The sequence below is a fragment of the Phoxinus phoxinus genome (assembly GCF_949152265.1).
Source record: "Phoxinus phoxinus genome assembly, chromosome: 18".
In the NCBI taxonomy this organism is placed as follows: Eukaryota; Metazoa; Chordata; class Actinopteri; order Cypriniformes; family Leuciscidae; genus Phoxinus; species Phoxinus phoxinus.
The window spans coordinates 30656944-30679788 of record NC_136893.1 but is presented as its reverse complement, the minus strand read 5'-3'; the positions used below and the strand labels follow the sequence as shown (position 1 = coordinate 30679788).

The 22845-nt window shown below is 45.6% G+C and overlaps 3 protein-coding genes across 5 annotated transcripts in view; 2 read left to right on the top strand and 1 right to left on the bottom strand.

Moving 5' to 3' along the window:
- hm13 (histocompatibility (minor) 13) overlaps positions 1 to 2746 on the bottom strand; it is a 10554-nt gene extending 7808 nt beyond the window's left edge. Inside the window, exons 1-2 of one of the 2 annotated variants that reach the window (XM_079587880.1) lie at positions 2119 to 2746; positions 244 to 342 (exon numbers count right to left, since the gene is read on the bottom strand). In XM_079587880.1, the coding sequence (XP_079444006.1) occupies positions 244 to 342; positions 2119 to 2310 (291 nt within the window). In that variant the 5' untranslated portion in view covers positions 2311 to 2746. The remainder of the gene's footprint in view (positions 1 to 243; positions 343 to 2118) is intronic. The other variant, XM_079587881.1, reaches the window with a different exon arrangement.
- Positions 2747 to 10262: 7516 nt separating this feature from the next.
- Positions 10263 to 22845, top strand: part of LOC306986209 (uncharacterized protein) — a 72931-nt gene continuing 60348 nt past the window's right edge. For both annotated transcript variants that reach the window (XM_079589205.1, XM_079589206.1), the window contains exons 1-2: positions 10263 to 10870; positions 22640 to 22669. In XM_079589205.1, the coding sequence (XP_079445331.1) occupies positions 10680 to 10870; positions 22640 to 22669 (221 nt within the window). In that variant the 5' untranslated portion in view covers positions 10263 to 10679. The remainder of the gene's footprint in view (positions 10871 to 22639; positions 22670 to 22845) is intronic.
- LOC306985986 (E3 SUMO-protein ligase ZBED1-like) lies at positions 16268 to 18956 on the top strand (the record flags this gene model as incomplete). Its single annotated transcript, XM_079588818.1, has 2 exons — positions 16268 to 17105; positions 17665 to 18956. 2 exons carry the CDS (start codon positions 16268 to 16270, stop codon positions 18663 to 18665), a joined length of 1839 nt encoding a protein of 612 aa, XP_079444944.1. The 3' UTR covers positions 18666 to 18956.

The following is a 22845-nucleotide window of genomic DNA, read 5'->3' as shown; positions in this document are numbered from 1 at the left end:
AAGGCATTGTAATTTCTGCATCTATTATCTAAATATTTATTAGTAATACACTGGAAATTAGTAGAAATGTGAATATTTGGTTAGTATGTTGATTTACGGTGTGTGCTCCTAAATTTTCTTGTTGTGCCCCTAAAATTTTCAGTTGGGGGCCACTGTGCTCCTAGGGAAAAAAGTTAGTCTGGAGCCCTGCACTCAGACACACACACACACACACACACACACACACACACACACACACGTCACCTTGAAGAAGAGGTAGAGGCCGAAGAGTGTGCAGCTGGCGATGATGGGGAAGCGAGCGGCATCTCTGCTCGTGATGGTCTCAGGCATATCTGAAGCATTCTGACACACACACACACACACACACACACAGAGAGAGAGAGATCCTGTCATAATCACAACATACACACAGTCCACTTAGTGCAACAAACCTTTAGCATATCATTTATTTCCTAATTCTACATTCCCTCCGTCAGTCCAGAAGTGTATCGCTCGAGTAGCGCTCGCGGAGTTAGTGGATCTCCTCGCAGCGGATCACGTACAGGTCACAGGTCAAAGGTCACACTCATGTACGTGTTGCTAATGACCTGGTGTCATTTAAGTTCTGTAGCTTTAACATTTAAATAGATATGACGAAGACACCAAAAGTACTTATAATTCCCTTCCAGAGACGTGTTTCTCATCACTGACTTTGACAGACATGTTTAGAGATGTGCCGCTCACAGATCCCACAGAGGTCACGAGAGTTTGGGAGTATTCACTCATAAACCCTGACGAGAGATTGAAGACCGCAGCGCAGCGACACACACTCCGTGAGGTGGTGATGGTTCCTCAACATGCTCCTCTGACACACACATCCCTGCACGGGCCTAATATCACACACTTCTCTCACTCGCTAACCTAGATAACCGTGCGCTATTATTAGGCGCATCTCATTTATATTTTATAACCCATTATTATGGTTCAGTTTTCCTCTGTAATGTAGAACAATGTATAATATTCCTTCTCAGAAACAAACCAGACCAACGCACTCCCCAGCAGACGTACCGTAGATGCAAGTAATCACATTAATATTGTGCTAGTAGACCGGGAAAATCTAGTCCGTGGTGACCCTAACACACACACACACACACACACACACACACACACACACACACACACACACGGTTTTGGATGTATGGCAAGTTCTGTCGCTAATATATATCATTAAAGCAATTATATTTAGATTCAGTGTCGTGTGTGTGTGTGTGTGTGGTGACAGATCGGCACATGATCTGTTCTGCTCTTCTACTGTAGTGACAGTAATAAACATCAACAGTAGAGATGATTGACATCTGCATCATCTCAACCACAGCAACACAACAGCGCATAAACACTGTTACACACACACCTCAGAAAGCCGTTCAGTGACTATACACAATACTCAGCTAGAAAAATAAAGCATTTTGCTAAATGAATATACTGGTGCATATTACATTTTCATTATATTTAATCCGTCATGTTTCTGACAGCCAGTGCTCAAGCGTTAGCAGAACAGCACACCTGACCTGAGAGCTAACGCGTGTGTATCTCGATTATACTGCATTTATTTGTGCTCTTGTTTGAAATGTGTTTATTTTTTACTTATTATATATCTGTCTTTTTACATTTTATGGGGGGAAAAAATCAATGGAAGAAAAGAAGATTTTTATTTGTATTATTAAGTTATTTTTTTTAAAGAAAATATGAATCTGCACTAACTCTGCGGATGGGAAACCGCAGCTTCTCTACCCGAGACGAGGATCTGCAGCAGCTCTGTTCTCTGTTCTCATAGTTAGATGATGGCTTCAGAAGGATCAGAATAATCACACAGGTTTGGATGAAACGACATAATTACACTGGCAGTGGCAAGTAAATAAGGTTCCCAGTAAGCACACACGAGGCACCAGTGGATGCGATTATGAATGTGACACGGTCATGTACTGGTGACATATGGCAGTGGGCCTGTAGATCATCATAACAGCAGCAGCTCGGACTCCGATGACCCGACCGCAGAACTGGGTCTGCACACATCATGCACACACTGTACAGGTGTAAACACTCGTCTCCACACATCACCTGACAGGGACAGGGTCTCACCTTGCCTTTGGAGCAGCCCACCGAGCGCAGGGCCCCGAAGAAGATGGGCAGCAGGGCCATGAGCAGCAGACTCCCGTACGCCAGAGCGGTGCCCTCGGCGCTGGACACGAACCGGCCCGCGGTCCCGTTCACCGCGTCAGAGCCGTTACTGGCCCCGTCCGGCCCCGGCACGCTCTGCTCCACATCAGCCATGATCCGGAGACCCTAGATATCAGTCTGCGCTGAGTCAACTACTGAGTGTGTGTGTGTGTGTGTGTGTGTGTGTGTGTCTCACAGCTGAGTGTGTGTGTGTCTCACTGCAGAGTGTGTTTCTCATTGATATCCGCTCGACTCGCTAAGGCCACGTTTCCTAACTCAGCCCGGTGAAGTGTCTGCGTTCTTCTCCGTTCACTCACTCACACACTCTCACACACACTCACTCACACACACACTGGCCAGCGCACTGCCACCCGATGGCGCGGAGGAGGAAGTGCTGCTGTCGTTCATCTGGGCCGCGTCTCATTCCTCGAGTCTCGAAGCTGACCCTGAGTCTGTGGCCCTGTCCAAACACACACTTGCGCTCTTTGCACTGACCACTTGTCTACTTACATGACGTATTTCTCTCAAGTGTTCAAGTAACGTTAGGCGTAAAGACGGCAAGTGTGTGCTGGACTTTTGATCACTCGATGGGACACACACTATAGTCTTGCAAAATAAAGTGTTTACAGAGCTGTTATTTATTAAAAATATGTTGCATTTTAAACTTCTCCATGTCTGTTCAGTAGTCGCTGTGTAACTAACAGAAGACACAAATTAAAAATTGTAGTGCTTGTAAGTGATAAAAACAGTTGCAAATGTTGTACCAAATAAGCCTACACACACCATACTCCTCTATGTGGAGCAGCAGCACAACATGTTTTTACTACAAAATTATATGTATCTAATTCATTTAAATCACAGTGGAATGTTTTCCTCGACATCTCTAGTTTTGGGGCACATGAGTTCCCGAACGCAGTGCATGATGGGATGCGCTTCCGATGGGTTTAGTGTGCATTAAGAGCACTGCACTTTTTAAGACATGGACAGTCTTGCGCACTCCCTTCCTGTCACACACTCTCCACACACAAGTGGCCAAGACCACAAGTGTGTGTATTTGGACAAGGCATGTGTCTATGAGGCTTCAAGCTTGATCCTCGGCATTGGAGGATTTTCAGGGCACTATGTTTTCCTATAACCCTATTGGTTACTAGTTTTCTTCTTCCTCTTCCTCTTCTTCTTCTTTCGGCATTTAGTTTGTACTCCTCTAGGCCATCGGATCTTCACACTGCAGCTTTAGGGCCTTCAAGTGTTTAATCCACTACTGTGTGTCTGTGCATCATATCAGATTAAGAGGGAGTTATTTCAAAGAGACAGTATTATAAATACTGAAAATACTGCCATATTTGACTGGGCCGTTGAGGCATTGATATACAAATAATCCATTATACAGGTCAAAAGCATCTAATGAGCCTTCCCACCTCGTTCTGGGAAATAACTGGACAGTGTGGACATTCGACCTGTGAACACAAAAATATACAGAATGACAACATGCCAGGGAGCAGGAAAATACTGTACCTTTTTCAAAAGATTCACAGTTTTTACAGCTTTTTTTATTAGAAAAATCAACAATCAGAATCAGATATTAGAGTTTTACTTCTTCAAGAAAAAGGTTGAAGAAAGGCTCATTCTTACTGTAGCGGTCAGCAGCTGGAGTGCCCGTGAGAGCCACCAGAGGGCGCTCCACATCAGACTATTATCACTCCCTCACAAACTACATTTCCCAGAACTCACTGCCCGGACTCATCAGCACTGATTGCATTTACCTGTGTCTCATTACCCTGTTAGTCTCAGCCTATGTTCACTCATTCCTTCACTGTGAAGTTGTGTGTGTTGTTGCACTGCATTTCTGAGTGTTTTCACTGGTTTCATGTCTCTTGGTTTGTGGATTTCTTGCCTGTTCTGTGGATTACTCTTTTGTAGTGATGGCAAAATGAGGCTTCCTGAACCACTGAGACCTTGCAGCCCATTGCTTCACCTAAAGGTTCATTACTCGAAGCTTCATTCATTATTGCTCACTAGTGACACCTAGCTACTGTGCAATGATATAGCAGACAAATTAAGTAATTCTGAACCAATGACCTGAGCAGACTTATGATGTCCGTATCCCGATCCCCCATTTCATTTATTTATGTATTTTCTTCTCACTGTAATATATGTAACCTTTCATTTGCAATAATACAAGTACACGAGCAGACATGTGTCCATTGCCTGGGTATAAAATACAATATGTATCTTTCTTTGACTGAATTTACTTGTGCAGACACAACTGTCACACACACAATTAATTAATTATTCATAAATTGTTTGGATAGTGCCAGTATGAACAACAAAAGTGAAACGAGTGCAGTGCTTATGTTGGAGGGAGTGTAATAAAGTAAACTGCAACAGAATATGGGGTGGAAAAAGTTAAGAATTGTTTCTGGAAAGTTTTGTGCCGTGAATGGTTAAAATTTTAGTGCAGTGTTGTGGGTATAGAGGAGTTTGCAGTTTGGGGTGCATGGGTGAAGGTAGGATTACCATTGATTTTTATTGAGAAACAGATTTTTTTCAAGTGTGTTGGGGCTTAGACAATTCCTCTACTTGGACAAAACCTCTCCAGCCTTGGAAAATATCCTTTCACAAGGAACAGAGGATTCAGGGGAACATAAAAATGCCAGTGCCAGCGGGAATAAATGAGGATACTGATGCTTCTGTTGAGCCCAGACAGGGGAGGATTTCCTCTTACTTGCTGGCTCCATTACCAGGAAAAGTAACAACAAGCAAACACATAAAAAAGGGCAATCCGAATCAAAAAGCAGTCCAGTCCAGATCCAAAAATCCAATCCAAATAATCTTATCTAATTAATATATTAATAATATAGCTACTCCCTATAATATAGCTACTATAATTAATAATAACAATTTACTATAACTATTCTAACCTGATATAATTCAATAATATACAGCCCTAGCACATATGCGCATATGCTCTGTGTTTGGGGAAGAACATGATGTAAAGTACAATGATTCAAAAAGTGTTATCATGATTTGCAGAACCACAGAAGACAGACATTTAACTTTTCCTGTTTTTAGGCTTGCAGGTAATGTTCTTAATGTCTGCAGTAAAGTGAAATATCTTGGTCACCTGATTACAGATCAGCTTACAGATGACAATGATATTAATCGTCAGTGCCGTATGCTGTATGTGCGGGCAAATGTTCTGGTACGCAAATTTGGTTGCTGCACTGCTGGAGTCAAGTTGACCCTATTTAAAGCATACTGTTCGCCTTTGTACACTGCACATCTGTGGCTGAACTATAAAAAAGCTAGTCTCCAGAAATTGCAAGTAGCTTTCAATGACGCTCTGAGGATGCTACTAAAAAAGCCCAGATCAACTTGTGCGAGTGAGTTGTTTGTGAGCAACAGAGTGGACACACTGCTTTGTCCTGCGAAAAGAGATGTTTAGGTTCATTTGTCGACTGAATGATTCTGCAAATCAAGTTGTTGTGGTGCTGGTGAATGTTAGGTACAGTACCACACGCTGCACGTCCCAGTTTTGGGAACACTGGTATAAGTGTCTTTTTTTTAAAACGAGTCATTTGTAACTTTGTGTTGTGTATTTGTATTTGTATTATGTGTTATTTATTACTCTTTTTGTATGGATGGACCATGAGTCTGAAATAAAGGATACTACTACTACTATATATGACACAATAATGATGACAATGAGAGCTAACTCTCTTACTCTGACACTACTACACATGCTTCTACTACTCCTGCCAACACCCACAAGGTGGCGCGAGTTTCGAACCCCCTTTATCTGGAAGCGACACTCAGAACGAACCGATGACGTATCCACACAAACCGAGGCCTCGTTTGTCATGAGTCACGTGATTTTCTCGTTAACAACACAAGCCTCGAATCGCGGCTTCATCTGGCACGCCCATTTTTTCTCTACACAAGCTCCGACGCCTCGGTTCAAATGTCACATCACTACTCTTTTGTCTCTGACCCCTGCCTGTTTTGTTTGTTTGTTTGTTTGTTTGGACTGCCTACCTGTGTTTTGACCCATTGCCTGTATATTGGATTACGTGTCTGGATTGCCCCTTAATCAAAGCTGAATTTGGATCTCAACCTTCGTGCCTCGGAGCAGTTCGTAACAGAAAACGTCACCATGCACAGATCCAGCAGCCGAGCAAGATCCAGACCCTCCGTTGATCCAGCAGTGTGTATCTTCAGCCTCCGCCAAGGTAACCGTCTGATTGAGGATCACGTTAGTTGAAACTCGAGTTGAGTTTTGTGAGCTTTGCCATGGGATGGACTTTAATGACGCTGGACATTTTTCGCCATGGACTGAATGACCTTCTTAATTACCTCATGCCTGAAAATACCCCTCAATGGACTTTAGTTCAATATATTGACGTTGCCCTTTTACTGAGCAGCTCATCATTTACTGTGGGCTTTGCGGATGAGGAACCTTGCAGGCCCATGGTATCCTCTAAACCTGAGCCACATCATGTCCACTTCACATCATGTCCACTCTAGCCCAACTCCAGTGCTAACACCGCTCACCAGCACATCACACCAGACCCTCATTCCGTCACATCACGTCCCGGAGGGTCGTCTGCACCGCCTGCACCGCCCGAAGGGTCGCCTGCTCCGCACGAAAGGGTCTCGCCTGCTCCGCCCGAAGGGTCTCGCCTGCTCCGCCCGAAGGGTCTCGCCTGCACCGCCCGAAGGGTCGCCTGCACCGCCCGAAGGGTCGCCTGCACCGCCCGAAGGGTCGCCTGCTCCGCACGAAAGGGTCTCGCCTGGTCCGCCCGAAGGGTCGCCTGCACCGCCCGGAGGGTCGCCTGCTCCGCCCGGAGGGTCGCCTGCTCCGCCCGGAGGGTCGCCTGCTCCGCCCGGAGGGTCGCCTGCTCCGCCCGGAGGGTCGCCTGCACCGCCCGAAGGGTCGCCTGCACCGCCCGAAGGGTCGCCTGCTCCGCCCGGAGGGTCGCCTGCACCGCCCGAAGGGTCGCCTGCACCGCCCGAAGGGTCGCCTGCTCCGCCCGGAGGGTCGCCTGCTCCGCCCGGAGGGTCGCCTGCTCCGCCCGGAGGGTCGCCTGCTCCGCCCGGAGGGTCGCCTGCACCGCCCGAAGGGTCGCCTGCACCGCCCGAAGGGTCGCCTGCTCCGCACGAAAGGGTCTCGCCTGGTCCGCCCGAAGGGTCGCCTGCACCGCCCGGAGGGTCGCCTGCTCCGCCCGGAGGGTCGCCTGCTCCGCCCGGAGGGTCGCCTGCTCCGCCCGGAGGGTCGCCTGCTCCGCCCGGAGGGTCGCCTGCACCGCCCGAAGGGTCGCCTGCACCGCCCGAAGGGTCGCCTGCTCCGCCCGGAGGGTCGCCTGCACCGCCCGAAGGGTCGCCTGCACCGCCCGAAGGGTCGCCTGCTCCGCCCGGAGGGTCGCCTGCTCCGCCCGGAGGGTCGCCTGCTCCGCCCGGAGGGTCGCCTGCTCCGCCCGGAGGGTCGCCTGCACCGCCCGAAGGGTCGCCTGCACCGCCCGAAGGGTCGCCTGCTCCGCACGAAAGGGTCTCGCCTGGTCCGCCCGAAGGGTCGCCTGCACCGCCCGGAGGGTCGCCTGCTCCGCCCGGAGGGTCGCCTGCACCGCCCGGAGGGTCGCGCCTGCACCGCCCGAAGGGTCGCCTGCACCGCCCGGAGGGTCGCCTGCTCCGCCCGGAGGGTCGCCTGCACCGCCCGGAGGGTCGCGCCTGCTCCGCCCGGAGGGTCGCCTGCACCGCCCGGAGGGTCGCGCCTGCACCGCCCGGAGGGTCGCCTGCTCCGCCCGGAGGTTAAAAAAAATAACACGAAGGTTAATCTATATTAATCTATACATCAGTTACATTGTTTAAATTAAAGTCCTTACAAATTGAATTCGTTCTCGCTTGTTTTCTTATTTCCTGAAGATGTAATTGTCTTAAGATACATTTTAAACCCTTTTTAAAAAATGGTTTGTTGTTGATAAACTTACATTTATGGACATAAATTAGCAAAGAAGATAGATTACATTTATAACAAAGCATTATTTTTTTAGTAGGGTCAGGATCAAAGTATCCAAAAAATTATGTATTTTAAAGTTGTGGAAATATCTTGCTGGATATTATCTTTAATAAATGTCCATATTTTCCCAAAGTTGTTCAGTAGAAACATGCCCAGAATAAATGATAGGCTACCGTTTCTGTGTGTAGGCTAGCTATTGGCCAAATGAGCATCGAGTATCAATATCAGCTTTAACTATATAAACTAGTAAAGTATAAACTATATAAAGTAGAAAAACTAGGCTGAAGTGCTCAGTGAGACGCGTCATCATCGACGCCACTTTTAAGATGTCGGCAAGTCTGCATTTAACGTAAAATACAAACTTTAACATTATAAATGACATTTATGTAATGCCTTCGTTTTTGCTTTCCGTCAGCTGTTTTAAAGCGATTTTATGTTGCTTTTATTCTATTTTTGCCATAATGGGCTTTATGCACTACTTCCTGAACTTTAGCCAGCTCCTCTTCCTGTCTGCCATTATTGGACAAACTGATTAATCCAGGTGTGTCTGACCAACAACAATAATCAGACACACCTGGATTAATGAGTTTGTCCAATAATGGCAGACAGGGGCCGTTTCTCAATATGCGTTCTTGTCTGTACTTGTGTTCTTGTGGACTTGTGAAACGTCATCAGTCGCTGCCCAAGTACTGTCCCAATTCAAAAGTTCACATCTAGCCAAGTCCAGTTCAAATCCCCGGATGTGTTCTTGATCCGCCCCTTTTACCGAGGATGCATGTAGAGGTGACTTGTGCAAACTTGAGACAGACAGGTATCCCAGAATGCATCTCGTCCCACCAGCAAGCGTCAATGGCAGAGGAGAAAACCCGCGTAATATCAAAATACTACTGTTATCGTGTCACGAAATGTAATTCTAAGAGTGTTTCAGTCGAGAATGTAGTTGTTTAAAGCTCAAATCTGTGGTTTATTTATAAAGATAGCGCCTATTTAAAAAATGTATCTGACTTTTTCGGAGTTGTGAGATCCAGGCGATCACCGGGCGTTCACCATAGACTGGAACAGCCTTACCTCGGCTAGTGCTTCTGGTGTCTGCCGCTGGCTCTGGTGTCTCTAGTCTAGTGGTTAAACATGAGATATAATTCGTCTTGTGTATATCTAACGGGCGATCTTTGGTCTCATTAATCTATAATTTGTTCCATGGCAAATCGTTTTGGCTGAGGGCAAAGTGAAGTTTCATAATTTTATATATTTAGGCTATTTAACTTGAGCTATCTATAGGCTATTTTAAGCTGACTTATGTTTGACTGAATTGTTTGCTTTATTTATTTTTATTTACTTATACTTTTATACTTTTATACTGGATATCAGATCATTAAAACGGACATTTAACAAAAAGAGTCAGGGTTGTGTAATTTTATTTTAGGCTATATATTTTAAAATATATATAATATTTTTTATATTTATTTTATTATACATTCTCTTCACTGTACATGTATAATAAAATAAAATGACACAACCCCGTCTGTTTATTAAATGTCAGTTTTAATGTTCAATAATGTTTAATATTTTTAAAATGAAAGCAAAAAGAAGCAGGGTTGCGTTTTATTTCGTGTTGTTATGCAGTGAAGATAATCAATGTACACGTTGCCTGAACCACATTTGTGTGGCCATAATGTGTTTAAGATTTTTTTTTTAATGAAAAAAGGCAGAGTGTTGTTTTATACCATATTTCGTTTTATTGTTGCCTAAAATATACATAAAGAGATAACCGGAGTAGCCAGAGCGCGCTGAGTGACGCGATCAAGAACGCCGCTGTCCCATTTGCAGAATAACCGGACTTGCGTCCTCTCGTCCTCGGGAGTTCGTTCTCCTAGTCGAACTTGGCAAGTCTGAACTACCAAGGACGCAAGTCCGAAGTTTGCGTACTTGGTATTGAGAAACGGCCAGGAACAGGAGCTGGCTAAAGTTCAGGAAGTAGTGCAGCTGTGCATAAAGCCCATTGACACAAAAACACGATATATGCTCTCGTTGTGTCTTGGCGACATCATGTGGCGAACACGTGCGCGTGTAAGTTGGACTTTGAAACGGGACATGTGGGATATTTGGGATTTATCCTCGTCTGATCTCCAAATGAATGAAGCTGCAGCACTGCAAGCGTGACGTAGACAGCTAGTCGACCAATCAAAGACGCGTGCGGCAGGTTTATTTGCAGTGTTGACAGCAGCGTTGTTGCGTCGCGTCGCATGCGGTTTAATCAGGGTGATAGCCTACTGCGTCATTATTGAAGTGCATTCTGGTGTAAGGGATTTAATATTCTCTTTTGAACCATTAACTCCTTCCAGAACTGTGATGGAAATATAAGCTTTAGTGAGACGCAGAGTCAGTGTTTGACAGGAGCGTCTGAGCGCGGGACGCGGGCGTCTCTCTCACGCGGGACTCCGGGCAGTGCGGGAGTGAGGACTCCGAGGCGATGGCCGAGACTCCGGCGAGCGCTGCGGGCTTCCTGAAGGAGCTCAGCGCGATCATCCAGAGCCAGCAAGCGTTGCTGGAGCTGCAGAAGCGCCGCATCGCGGTGCTGGAGCAGCGCGTGTCCGAGCTGTGCGTCGAGAACAGCCGCCTGAGGCACGAGCAGCACACACACCTGCTCACCTGCAGACTACAGTGAGTCTGAACACACACACACACACACACACACACACACACACACACACACACACACACACACACACACACACACTTACACCTGCAGACTACAGTAAGAGTCTGAGCGCGCACACACACACACACACACACACACACACACACACACACACACACACACACACACACACACACACACACACTCACCTGCAGACTACAGTAAGAGTCTGAGCGCGCACACACACACACACACACACACACACACACACACACACACACACACACACACTCACCTGCAGACTACAGTAAGAGTCTGAGCGCACACACACACACACACACACACACACACACACACACACACACACACACACACACACACACACACACACACACACACACACACACCTGCAGACTACAGTGAGTCTGAACACACACACACACACACACTCACCTGCAGACTACAGTAAGAGTCTGAGCGCACGCACACACACACACACACACACACACACACCTGCAGACTACAGTAAGAGTCTGAGCGCACGCACACACACACACACACACACACACGCACACCTGCTCACCTGCAGACTACAGTAAGAGTCTGAACACACACACACACACACACACACACACACACACACACACACACACACACACACACACACACACACACACACTGCCCCTATCCCTAAACCTGCCCATCACAGGAAACATTCTGCATTTTTACATTTTTATTTAAACATAGTTTTTTTATGTTAGATTAGATAGATTATCCTCATCCACTCGAACCGTTAGATCATGCCACTGTAGCAACATCAGTGCAGCCTCCTCCTGAAGTGACTTGCCTTCGCCGTGTGCGGTGCATTAAAACATGACTTCAAGCCGCATCCTCGCTTCACTCTCAGATGTTATTGTTTGCCTGAAGTGGTGTAGACAAACTATATAATGGACCAGGGATCTCTCAGTAAACAGCAGTGTGTGTCAACAGTCTGCTTTAAGAGGGACTGTGGAGCTCAAACGGATCTGCCGTGTCGAACTGGTGTGTGATGGTGAGATTGTCACGGGAGAGATCAGGTTGAACGGACTCCCACTTAACTGCAAGTGATAAACTTCCACACACACACTGCAACACATTATCAGTTGACTTAACTTAAAACAATTTAGGAAACCCGTTGCCTTCAAATTAAGTAAATACATTACTTAATTGAAAAAAAATTAAGTAATGTGGAATTGTCAAGTTCACATAACTTATTTTTTTTTTAATTAAGTTTATTTAATTAATAAATGTAAGGCAACGGGTTTACAAAAATGTTTTTAAGTAAGTGACCTGAACAGTTTTTACATTGAGCGTTTTTAGGAAGTTTATCTCGATTAAATGACAGTGAGCAGCTTTTGAGCTAAAACGTTGAACGTGTAAAAGATTAAAGCCATATGAACAGATGTACAATAACAAATATTGTTATTCCTCTGAGCTGGAGTGGGAGGAGCGCAAAACACAAAATCTGCTGCCATACATCGATGCTTCCTGACACTAGCACAGAAGTGGTCAGCTGCCGCCCGCTGGCAGGTCATGTGACCCGCTCCTCATCCAGTGCTGAGTCAGCTGACACTCTAAAGGCCTGTTCACACCAAGAAGGAAAACTATAACAATAACTATAATCATAACTGTATTAGCATTAGTTCTGTCCACCAGAGGGCAGTGTATCAGGCAGACAAGGATGTTTCTAGAAGAAAAACGCATATAGTTGTGGCTCGGCTCGGCTGTTCTCTCAGAGATGGTCTTTATGGTTATAGTTGTGGTGAGGACTTTGCTGTTCTCTCAGAGATGGTCTTTATGGTTATAGTTGTGGTGAGGACTCGGCTGTTCTCTCAGAGATGGTCTTTATGGTTATAGTTGTGGCTCGGCTCGGCTGTTCTCTCAGAGATGGTCTTTATGGTTATAGTTGTGGTGAGGACTTTGCTGTTCTCTCAGAGATGGTCTTTATGGTTATAGTTGTGGTGAGGACTCGGCTGTTCTCTCAGAGATGGTCTTTATGGTTATAGTTGTGGCTCGGCTCGGCTGTTCTCTCAGAGATGGTCTTTATGGTTATAGTTGTGGTGAGGACTCTCAGAGATGGTCTTTATGGTTATAGTTGTGGTGAGGGCTCGGGTGTTCTCTCAGAGATGGTCTTTATGGTTATAGTTGTGGTGAGGGCTCGGCTGTTCTCTCAGAGATGGTCTTTATGGTTATAGTTTTGGTGAGGACTTTGCTGTTCTCTCAGAGATGGTCTATATGGTTATAGTTGTGGTGAGGACTCGGCTGTTCTCTCACAGATGGTCTTTATGGTTATAGTTGTGGTGAGGACTCGGCTGTTCTCTCAGAGATAATCTTTATGATTATAGTTGTGGTGAGGACTCGGCTGTTCTCTCAGAGATAATCTTTATGATTATAGTTGTGGTGAGGACTCGGCTGTTCTCTCAGAGATGGTCTTTATGGTTATAGTTTTGGTGAGGACTTTGCTGTTCTCTCAGAGATGGTTTTTATTGTTATAGTTGTGGTGAGGACTCGGCTGTTCTCTCAGAGATGGTCTTTATGGTTATAGTTGTGGTGAGGACTCGGCTGTTCTCTCAGAGATGGTCTTTATGGTTATATTGGTGAGGACTCGGCTGTTCTCTCAGAGATGGTCTTTATGGTTATAGTTGTGGTGAGGACATTCCTGGCACTGAACTCTCACCTCTTACTGAAGATTTGATTTGATTTGCAATCGATTTCTGCTGAGTTTGACTTTCATGTTGTTAAAACCCTGTAGTCAATATTTTTATCCCTTAAAATACATCTTTGATCACCAAAATTACAAATGTTTTTTTTTTCCTTAAAAAAATTCTCCATGCCTTAAAATAGCTTGAGTGTAACTCGACACCCTTGACTCATTTAGCATGCACCCCTCCTTGAACTGCCACCTTAACGTGGTGGAGGGGTTTGAGTACCCGAATGACCCTAGGAGCTATGTTGTCCGGGGCTATATGCCCCTGGTAGGGTCTCCCAAGGCAAACAGGTCCTAGGCGACGGGTCAGACTAAGAGTAGTTCAAAAAACCCTTTATGAAGAAGAACAAATCGAGGACCGTGACGTCGCCTGGTATGGCGCAGCCGCGTCCCCACCCTTGAGCCAGGCCCGGGATTGGGGCTCGTATGCGAGCGCCTGGTGGCCGGGCCTCCCCCCACGGGGTCCGGCCGGGCTCAGCCCGAAGGAGCGACGTGGGGCCGCCTTCCCGTGGGCTCACCACCTGCACGAGGGGCCGTAAGGGGCCGGTGCTTAGAGGATCGGGCGGCAGTCGAAGGCGGGGGCCTCGACAACCCGATCCCTGGACACGGAAACTAGCTCTAGGGACGTGGAACGTCACCTCGCTGGCGGGGAAGGAGCCTGAGATTGTGCGTGAGGTTGAGAGGTTCCAACTAGAGATAGTTGGAATCACCTCTACGCACGGCTTAGGCTCTGCAACCACACTCCTTGAGAGAGGATGGACTCTTCACCACTCTGGAGTTGCCCATGGTGAGAGGCGGCGGGCTGGTGTGGGTTTGCTCATAGCCCCCCAACTCAGCCGCCATGTGTTGGAGTTTACCCCGGTGAACGAGAGGGTCGTTTCCCTGCGCCTACGGGTTGGGGATAGGTCTCTCACTGTCGTGTGTGTCTACGGGCCAAACGGCAGTGCAGAGTACCCGGCCTTCTTGGAGTCTCTGGGAGGGGTGCTGGAAAGTGCTCCGACTGGAGACTCCGTCGTTCTACTGGGGGACTTCAACGCCCACGTGGGCAACGACAGTGTTACCTGGAGGGGTGTGATTGGGATGAACGGCCCCCCTGATCTGAACCCGAGCGGTGTTCAGTTATTGGACTTCTGTGCTAGTTACAGTTTGTCCATAACGAACACCATGTTCAAGCATAAAGGTGTCCATCAGTACACGTGCTACCAGGACACCCTAGGCCGTAGGTCGATGATCGACTTTGTGGTCGTTTCATCTGACCTGCGGCCGTTTGTCTTGGACACTCGGGTAAAGAGAGGGGCGGAGCTGTCAACTGATCACCACCTGGTGGTGAGTTGGATCTGATGGCGGAAGAGGAAGCTGGACAGACTCGGCAGACCCAAGCGTACTGTAAGGGTCTGCTGGGAACGTTTGACCGAGTCTCCTTTCAGAGAGATCTTCAACTCCCACCTCCGGCGGAGCTTCGACTGGATCCCGAGGGAGGCTGGAGATATTGAGTCTGAGTGGACCATGTTCTCCACCTCCATTGTTGAAGCGGCCGCTCGGAGCTGTGGCCGTAAGGTCTCCGGTGCCTGTCGAGGCGGCAATCCCCGAACCCGGTGGTGGACACCGGAAGTAAAGGATGCCGTCAAGCTGAAGAAGGAGTCTTATCGGGGCTGGTTGGCTTGTGGGACTCCTGAGGCAGCTGACGGGTACCGGCAGGCCAAGCGAACTGCAGCCCGGGTGGTTGTGGAGGCAAAAACTTGGGCCTGGGAGGAGTTCAGTGAGGCCATGGAAAAGGACTATCGGCTGGCCTCGAAGAGATTCTGGCAAACCGTCCGGCGACTCAGGAGAGGGAAGCAGTGCCCTACCAACGCTGTTTACAGTGGAGGTGGGCAGCTGTTGACCTCAACTGGGGATGTTGTCGGACGGTGGAAGGAATACTTTGAGGATCTCCTCAATCCCGCCGTCACGTCTTCCATTGAGGAAGCAGAGGCTGAGGTCTCAGAGGTGGACTCGTCCATCACCCGGGCTGAAGTCACCGGGGTAGTCAAAAAACTCCTCGGTGGCAAGGCACCGGGGGTGGATGAGATCCACCCTGAGTACCTCAAGTCTCTGGATGTTGCGGGGCTGTCTTGGCTGACACGCCTCTGCAGCATCGCGTGGCAGTCGGGGACAGTGCCTCTGGGATGGCAGACCGGGGTGGTGGTCCCTCTTTTTAAGAAGGGGGACCAGAGGGTGTGTTCCAACTACAGGGGATCACACTTCTCAGCCTCCCTGGGAAAGTCTATGCCAGGGTACTGGAGAAGAGAATACGGCCGATAGTAGAACCTCGGATTCAGGAGGAACAGTGCGGTTTTCGTCCGGGCCGTGGAACACTGGACCAGCTCTATACCCTCTACAGGGTGCTGGAGGGTTCATGGGAGTTTGCCCAACCAATCCACATGTGCTTTGTGGATTTGGAGAAGGCATTCGACTGTGTCCCTCGTGGCGGCCTGTGGAGGGTGCTCCGGGAGTATGGGGTCCGGGGTCCTTTGCTAAGGGCTGTCTGGTCCCTGTACGATCGAAGTAGGGCTGGGCAAAAAATCGATTTTATCGATTTATCGATTTTTTTCGGACTTTTCCGCGTTTCGTCCTTGTGCGTTACCGTAGCGCGATATGAGCCAGCCCCCGCCCCGCGTAACACAGTCAAAACAACATGGCATCGTGTAGCAGAGAACTAACGTTACTTCCAAAGAAAGGCACAGGTAATTCCGTAATTTGGAACTGGTTTGGTTTTGATGCAGCAGACAAAACACAGACGAAGCCTTGCTGCAAAATATGTTTCAAGGCTGTTGCTACTGGAAGCAGCAGTACAACAAATCTTTTCCAGCACCTGAGGAATAAACATCGCGAAGAATGGGAGAAGTGCAGCCGGCTCCGTAGCGAAAACGGCTCCTCTAGCACACCTGCTAAAAAGCAAACTACACTTCCTGAGAGCTTTACAAACTGTGTGCCTTATGATAAGAACGGAGCGCGATGGAAAGCGATTACAGAGGCGATCACGTTTTATATTGCCACAGACATGCTGCCAATTTATTCTGTCGAAAAGCGAGGCTTTAATCACATGCTTAAAGTATTAGATGCGAGGTACGTTCTCCCCAGTCGCAAGTATTTCGCCAATGTAGCGCTGCCTCACCTGTACAATACAACTCGGGAAAAGATCCGCAGTGAGCTGGAGGAGATGCAGTTTTACTCGGCCACAACAGACCTGTGGTCCAGCCGGACGATGCAGCCATATCTGAGTCTGACGGTTCACTACATCAACATTAGTTGGACTCTGCGCAGCATCTGCCTTCAGACAGCGTATTTCCCCGAAAACCACACTGGTGAGATAATTGCCCATGGCTTAAAAGATGCTCTCAGCTCCTGGGGACTTTCGGAGGAACGACTCGTCTGCATGACAACTGATAGTGGCACAAACATCATAAAAGCCCTTAAGGACAACAACTGGCCCAGCTTGCAGTGTTTTGGCCACAAACTCCACAACGCTATAGGTAAGAGTTGGTGTAAGAATAAATAGGTGCACATACTTGCACATTATAAAGTACTGTTTGCTCATAATTTAATAGCCAGAACATGGTATATATTTCAACTGGTTTACACACAGACATAAATTCATATTTACAGTTTATTTTAGAATATTTACATAACTAAACCTGACTTTTCCTTAATCTGCATTCATTATACATTATGTATTAAACTGTGTTACAGCTATTAAAATTGTGATAAAAGTACAAAACAATTTTGAAAACTCACGTAATCTAATATATAGTTTGGAGAGACAAAAATAATAATTTAATAGCCAGAACATGGTATATATTTCAACTGGTTTACACACAGACATAAATTCATATTTACAGTTTATTTTAGTATATTTACATAACTAAACCTGACTTTTCCTTAATCTGCATTCATTATACATTATGTATTAAACTGTTACAGCTATTAAAATTGTGATAAAAGTACAAAACAATTTTGAAAACTCACGTAATCAAATATATAGTTTGGAGTGACAAAAAATATACTAAATATATCTTTTCACATTTATTACAGAGAATGGTGTGAAGGATCAAAGGATCGATCGGGCCATAGGGGTCTGCAAAAAAGCTGTATCAGCCTTCTCCTACAGCTGGAAAAAAAGGCGAGACATGACAGAGCTGCAGGCTGAGCTTGGACTTCCCCAGCATCTTTTGATCTCAGAATCCCCAACACGTTGGGGGTCTCGTCAAAAGATGATTGAGCGCTTTCTTGAGCAAGAGAAGGTAATAACTCGTGTCCTGGGTGCGGACAAGAAAACGCGTCATCTTGTTCCCACGTGGCAAGATTTGGAAGTATTAGAAGCCACCAACAAAGCAGTGAAACCTCTCCAGGACTTCACTGATGCACTGTCAGGGGAATCATACGTCAGTGTGTCATGCATCAAACCAGTGCTGCATTTGTTTAAAACAAGTCTCCTCCTGCCAGAGGAGGAAGAATTGGAGCTAACAAAAACAATCAAAGCTAACATCATGCGTTACCTCGAAAGTAAATACTGTGATTTGGAGAAAGAGGAACTTTTGGACATGGCCACACTTTTAGACCCGAGGTTCCGTACAACATACATTGATGCTAGCAAACTGGAAGTTGTCAAAAATAGAGCGGTGTCTGAGATCTCTGCTCTCTGCATCTCTACCACAGAGGAAGCTGGTCCCTCAGCTGTTCCTGAGAACACCCCACCAAAAAAGAAAATGACTCTGGGTGCCTTCTTTAAAAACAGTGCACCATCCACCACGCCACACCCACAATCTGAGAAAACAAAAATTGAGACTGAGCTTGCAACATATTTGCTTATTCCAGACATAGAGCCAGACACAGATCCTCTTGAATGGTGGAAGCTGCATCAGCCCAACTTCCCAAGGCTAAGCTTACTGGCTAAAAAATATCTTTCTATTCCAGCCACTAGTGCCCCCTCAGAGAGGGTATTTAGTGTGGGTGGGGGAATAGTTACCTGCAACCGGGCCTGCCTTAAGCCAGAGGTTGTGGACAGGCTCATCTTTCTTGCAAAAAATGTTTAGAATGAGCATGCACAATGTTTCAGAGATCTAACAAGCACGTGTTTTGTTGTTATAGATAAAAGTTTACATTTGTTCACTCTTTGAGCAGGCTATATGTCTGCCACAGGCATGTTTAATTTTTTATATTCACACTATTCTGAGAAGAGTTTTTTTTATTTATTGTAATGTTATATGTTACAAAATTTGTAATTATCTGATTTCTTGAACAGAAAATTTAAGCTACTGTGAAGTTGTTGCACTTTTGCTTAAACCTGGGTTAAAGCTTGAAATTGTTATTGTTGAATGACAGAGCCTCATTTACTTTTTGTTTTGGGATTTGGGACAATCAGCAATAAAGTTGCACTTTTGACACTATATCTGATGTCTGCAGTCATTTTTTAAGTGCATTGAAAAAAAAATCGAAAATCGAATCGAAACTCGAATTTTTCTTTAAAAATCAAAGTTTTTTTTTTGGGCAAAATCGCCCAGCCCTAGATCGAAGCAAGAGCTTGGTTCGCATTGCCGGCAGTAAGTCAGACTTCTTCCCGGTGCATGTTGGACTCCGGCAGGGCTGCCCTTTGTCGCCGGTCCTGTTCATAATTTTTATGGACAGAATTTCTAGGCGCAGCCAGGGGCCGGAGGGTGTCTGGTTTGGGAACAACACGATTTCGTCTCTGCTCTTTGTAGATGATGTTGTCGTGTTGGCCCCATCAGACCAGGACCTTCAGCATGCACTGGGACGGTTTGCAGCCGAGTGTAAAGCGGCTGGGATGAAAATCAGCACCTCCGAATCCCAGGCCATGGTCCTCAGTCATAAAAAGGTGGCTTGCCTACTTCAGGTTGGTGGAGATTTCCTGCCTCAAGTGGAGGAGTTCAAGTATCTTGGGGTCTTGTTCACGAGTGAGGGAAGGATGGAACGGGAGATTGACAGACGGATCGGTGCAGCTTCAGCAGTAATGCGGTCGATGTACCGGTCTGTCGTGGTGAAGAAAGAGCTGAGCCGCAAGGCGAATCTCTCGATTTACCGGTCAATCTACGTTCCTACTCTCACCTATGGTCATTAACTTTGACCGAAAGGACAAGATCCCGGATACAGGCGGCCGAAATGAGCTTTCTCCGCAGGGTGGCTGGGCGATCCCTTAGAGATAGGGTGAGGAGCTCGGTCACTCGGGAGGAGCTCAGAGTAGAGCTGCTGCTCCTCCACATCGAGAGGGGTCAGCTGAGGTGGCTCGGGCATCTGTTCCGGATGCCTCCTGGACGCCTTCCTGGGGAGGTACTGCTGCCCCCTGACCCGCCCCCGGATAAGCGGAAGAAGATGGATGGATGGATGGATGGATGGGTCTATGAATATGCAAATGAGCCCCGCCTCCACTCAGCTCAGAGATCCACTGGTTGACGATCACACGTTGATCTGATTGGTTACAAGTTAGCTTGTGACGTCAGAAACGCCAGCAATTTCGTGTTTTTGAGACTGTCTTTAGTTCACTGCAGTTTGAAGGAGAAAATACTCAGCAATGGTGTCGACTTATGAATTTGTATATGGTTTGTTTTAAAGCATATTTAAAAAAACACAGAGACATACTATATAAACAACATTAAAAGCTGGATTTTTACCACAGGGGGACTTTAAGCTACTATGCATACAAAGTGGGTTATTTTTGTAATTAGAGTAATTTGTTTTACGGAATCACAGTGGAAAAGTGATGAAGATGTTATGTCTTGTGACTCCCTGTTCCTGTCATCTTGTCATGTGGTTCCTTGGGTTTATGTGAATTCCTATTGGTTCATTGCTTTGAGGTGTGTGTTGTTTAGTCATTAGTCCGTGTGTGTATATATGCCTCTTGTTTCCATTGTCTCTGGTCTAGGTTCGTTTGTCTCAACCTGCTGTCAGCGAGTCTCTTGTTTTTCATGTTTTTGTTTATTTTGTGCATATGAGATAAGAAACTGCACAGTGGATTTGATTGTGATGCCTAAGAATGGCTGGCAACAGATTGGTTCAGTATCTGTGATCGGTGCTATTCCAGAAAACCAGGTTAACTTACTGTCACACATACCCTGAACTCTTGGTTGACTAAAGCGATTTACATTCTTAGTGCCTATCCTGAGTGTGTGCCATTTGAGAAGTCAGCAACCTTTAAAAATTTAAGCAATAATGTCTATTCAAGCCAGTGGCACAGGCTCTATTGTTGCATGCACTGTAGTTGATGTTTGACAGCTTCTTTGCAGATTGATTTAATAAGTTCACACTAATATGAGCTGGGTCAGGGCAACAGAGGCTGACAGCTTACAGACACAATGCAGAAAAGCACTTTATCAGTAACTGAAATGACATGGTATACACTTATAAAATGCACTATAGTCAACCCTATGAGGTTTATAATGTTTTGTTATCCAGAGTGAGTCTGGTAGCCCCTCTCCATCTGATACGCAAGGAGCACTGAGACAATTGAGCACTTGAAGTGTCCAATTTTATTAAATGCATTATCCGGGTATTTAAAGTGCACTTTTGTGTTGTTGGGATTTTCAGTGTGAAGTGAACACACTAATCACACTATTAAAGTCGGCATGAAAAGAAGCTGCAATAGTCTTTTCTTCTCTAATGTGACGTATATCCTAGTAAACACTTCAGGAACAAGAAGAAATGCAGGGCGGGGCTTGATTGTGTCTGTGGGGAATTGATTGGATGGTTGTGGTTTGCTATTGGTGGATCTCATGTGAGTGACAGGTTGCCTCGTCATCAGAGAAGAGAAGTATGCTGCAAGAGGAAGGTATTCTGATTCAAGATTCATTTGAATTTAAAAAAATCATAATGGGCATGGAGCTGCATATTTTAGAGCTGCACGATTAATCGTTAAAAGATGGCTATCTCGATTCAAACACCCCCACGATCTCATTCCTAAATGACAACGGTTCTCCTGTGTCTATTAAACCTTTGACGAAATCACAGCAGAACATTCAGATCTGTGTTGGCGCTGATCCAGAGAGAGCAGCTGTCGTGTTTAGGAATGAAACGGCTTCACAAACACACAGTATCATTATTTCTATCACAGAAGTACTGTGATAAACTTTATAGTTTGGAAATAAACACTGTCTACAGAAGCGATCAAAATGCTTCAAATAAAGATTGTATCAATTACAAGAGACTGTTAAAAACTGGATTTGTCATTGAATTCATCATTTAAGAGATTCATTCAAAAACTCTGATTCCTCCAGAAATGAAACGAGTGAAGTCTTTATGAGTGAGTAGGGCTGTAAACGATTAATCACAATGAATCGAATCCAAAATAAAAGTTTGTGTTTACCTAATATATGTGTGTGTATTGTGTATAATTATTTTGTATATATAAATACACACACATGCATGTATATATTTAAGAAAACTGTTATTTATATATAAAATAGTTCTATTTATATATATAATATAAATCATATAAAAATATAGATGCAGTATATAAATGCAAATATTTCTCAAATATATACATGCATGTGTGTGTATTTATACAAAATAATTATACACAATACACACACGTATATTATGTAAGCACAAACTTTATTTTGGATTCGATTAATCGCGATTAATCGTTTACAGCCCTATGAGGGAGTCATTGAATCATCATTCAAACTGATTTAAAAAAGAAGAATTATTCAGATTAATTAAACATTTTAAATAGACCGCAGCATTTTATTACAGGTTATTTTTGTTTAGTTGTCTGTCCAGAATCGTGTTTGAAACAAAAAAAATCACGATTCTCAATTTATCCAGATTTGGTCATTCTTCCAAAGGATTGTCAGTTTTGATGTCATGGTGACTTTAACGCTTACATATGGTTGTACTCTGCTTAGATATACGGTAGTCAACGTTTGAAGTTCATCGAAGTTGTCCTAAGATTGGGTATTGCTCAATGTATGTATAACTTTGATGAAAGGTTTTGATCCACTTCGAATGTTGACTACAGTTTTTTATTTTCTGAAAAAATACTTTGTGTGTGTTTCAGAGCAGAATATGGCAGTACAAGAATCGTCAGGTAAGTTTGCTACTATTGTACATAAAGTCCATTATAGTGCACATCACTCTGAGTGAGAGTAGTCCATATTTTCATTTGCATGCGTCACATTTGGTGACAGAAGCTGTCCGGTCCTCGTCCACTTCTGATTGAGGAGCAACATCAGCTTGGACACGCTGCATGAATCGTGTGTGTGT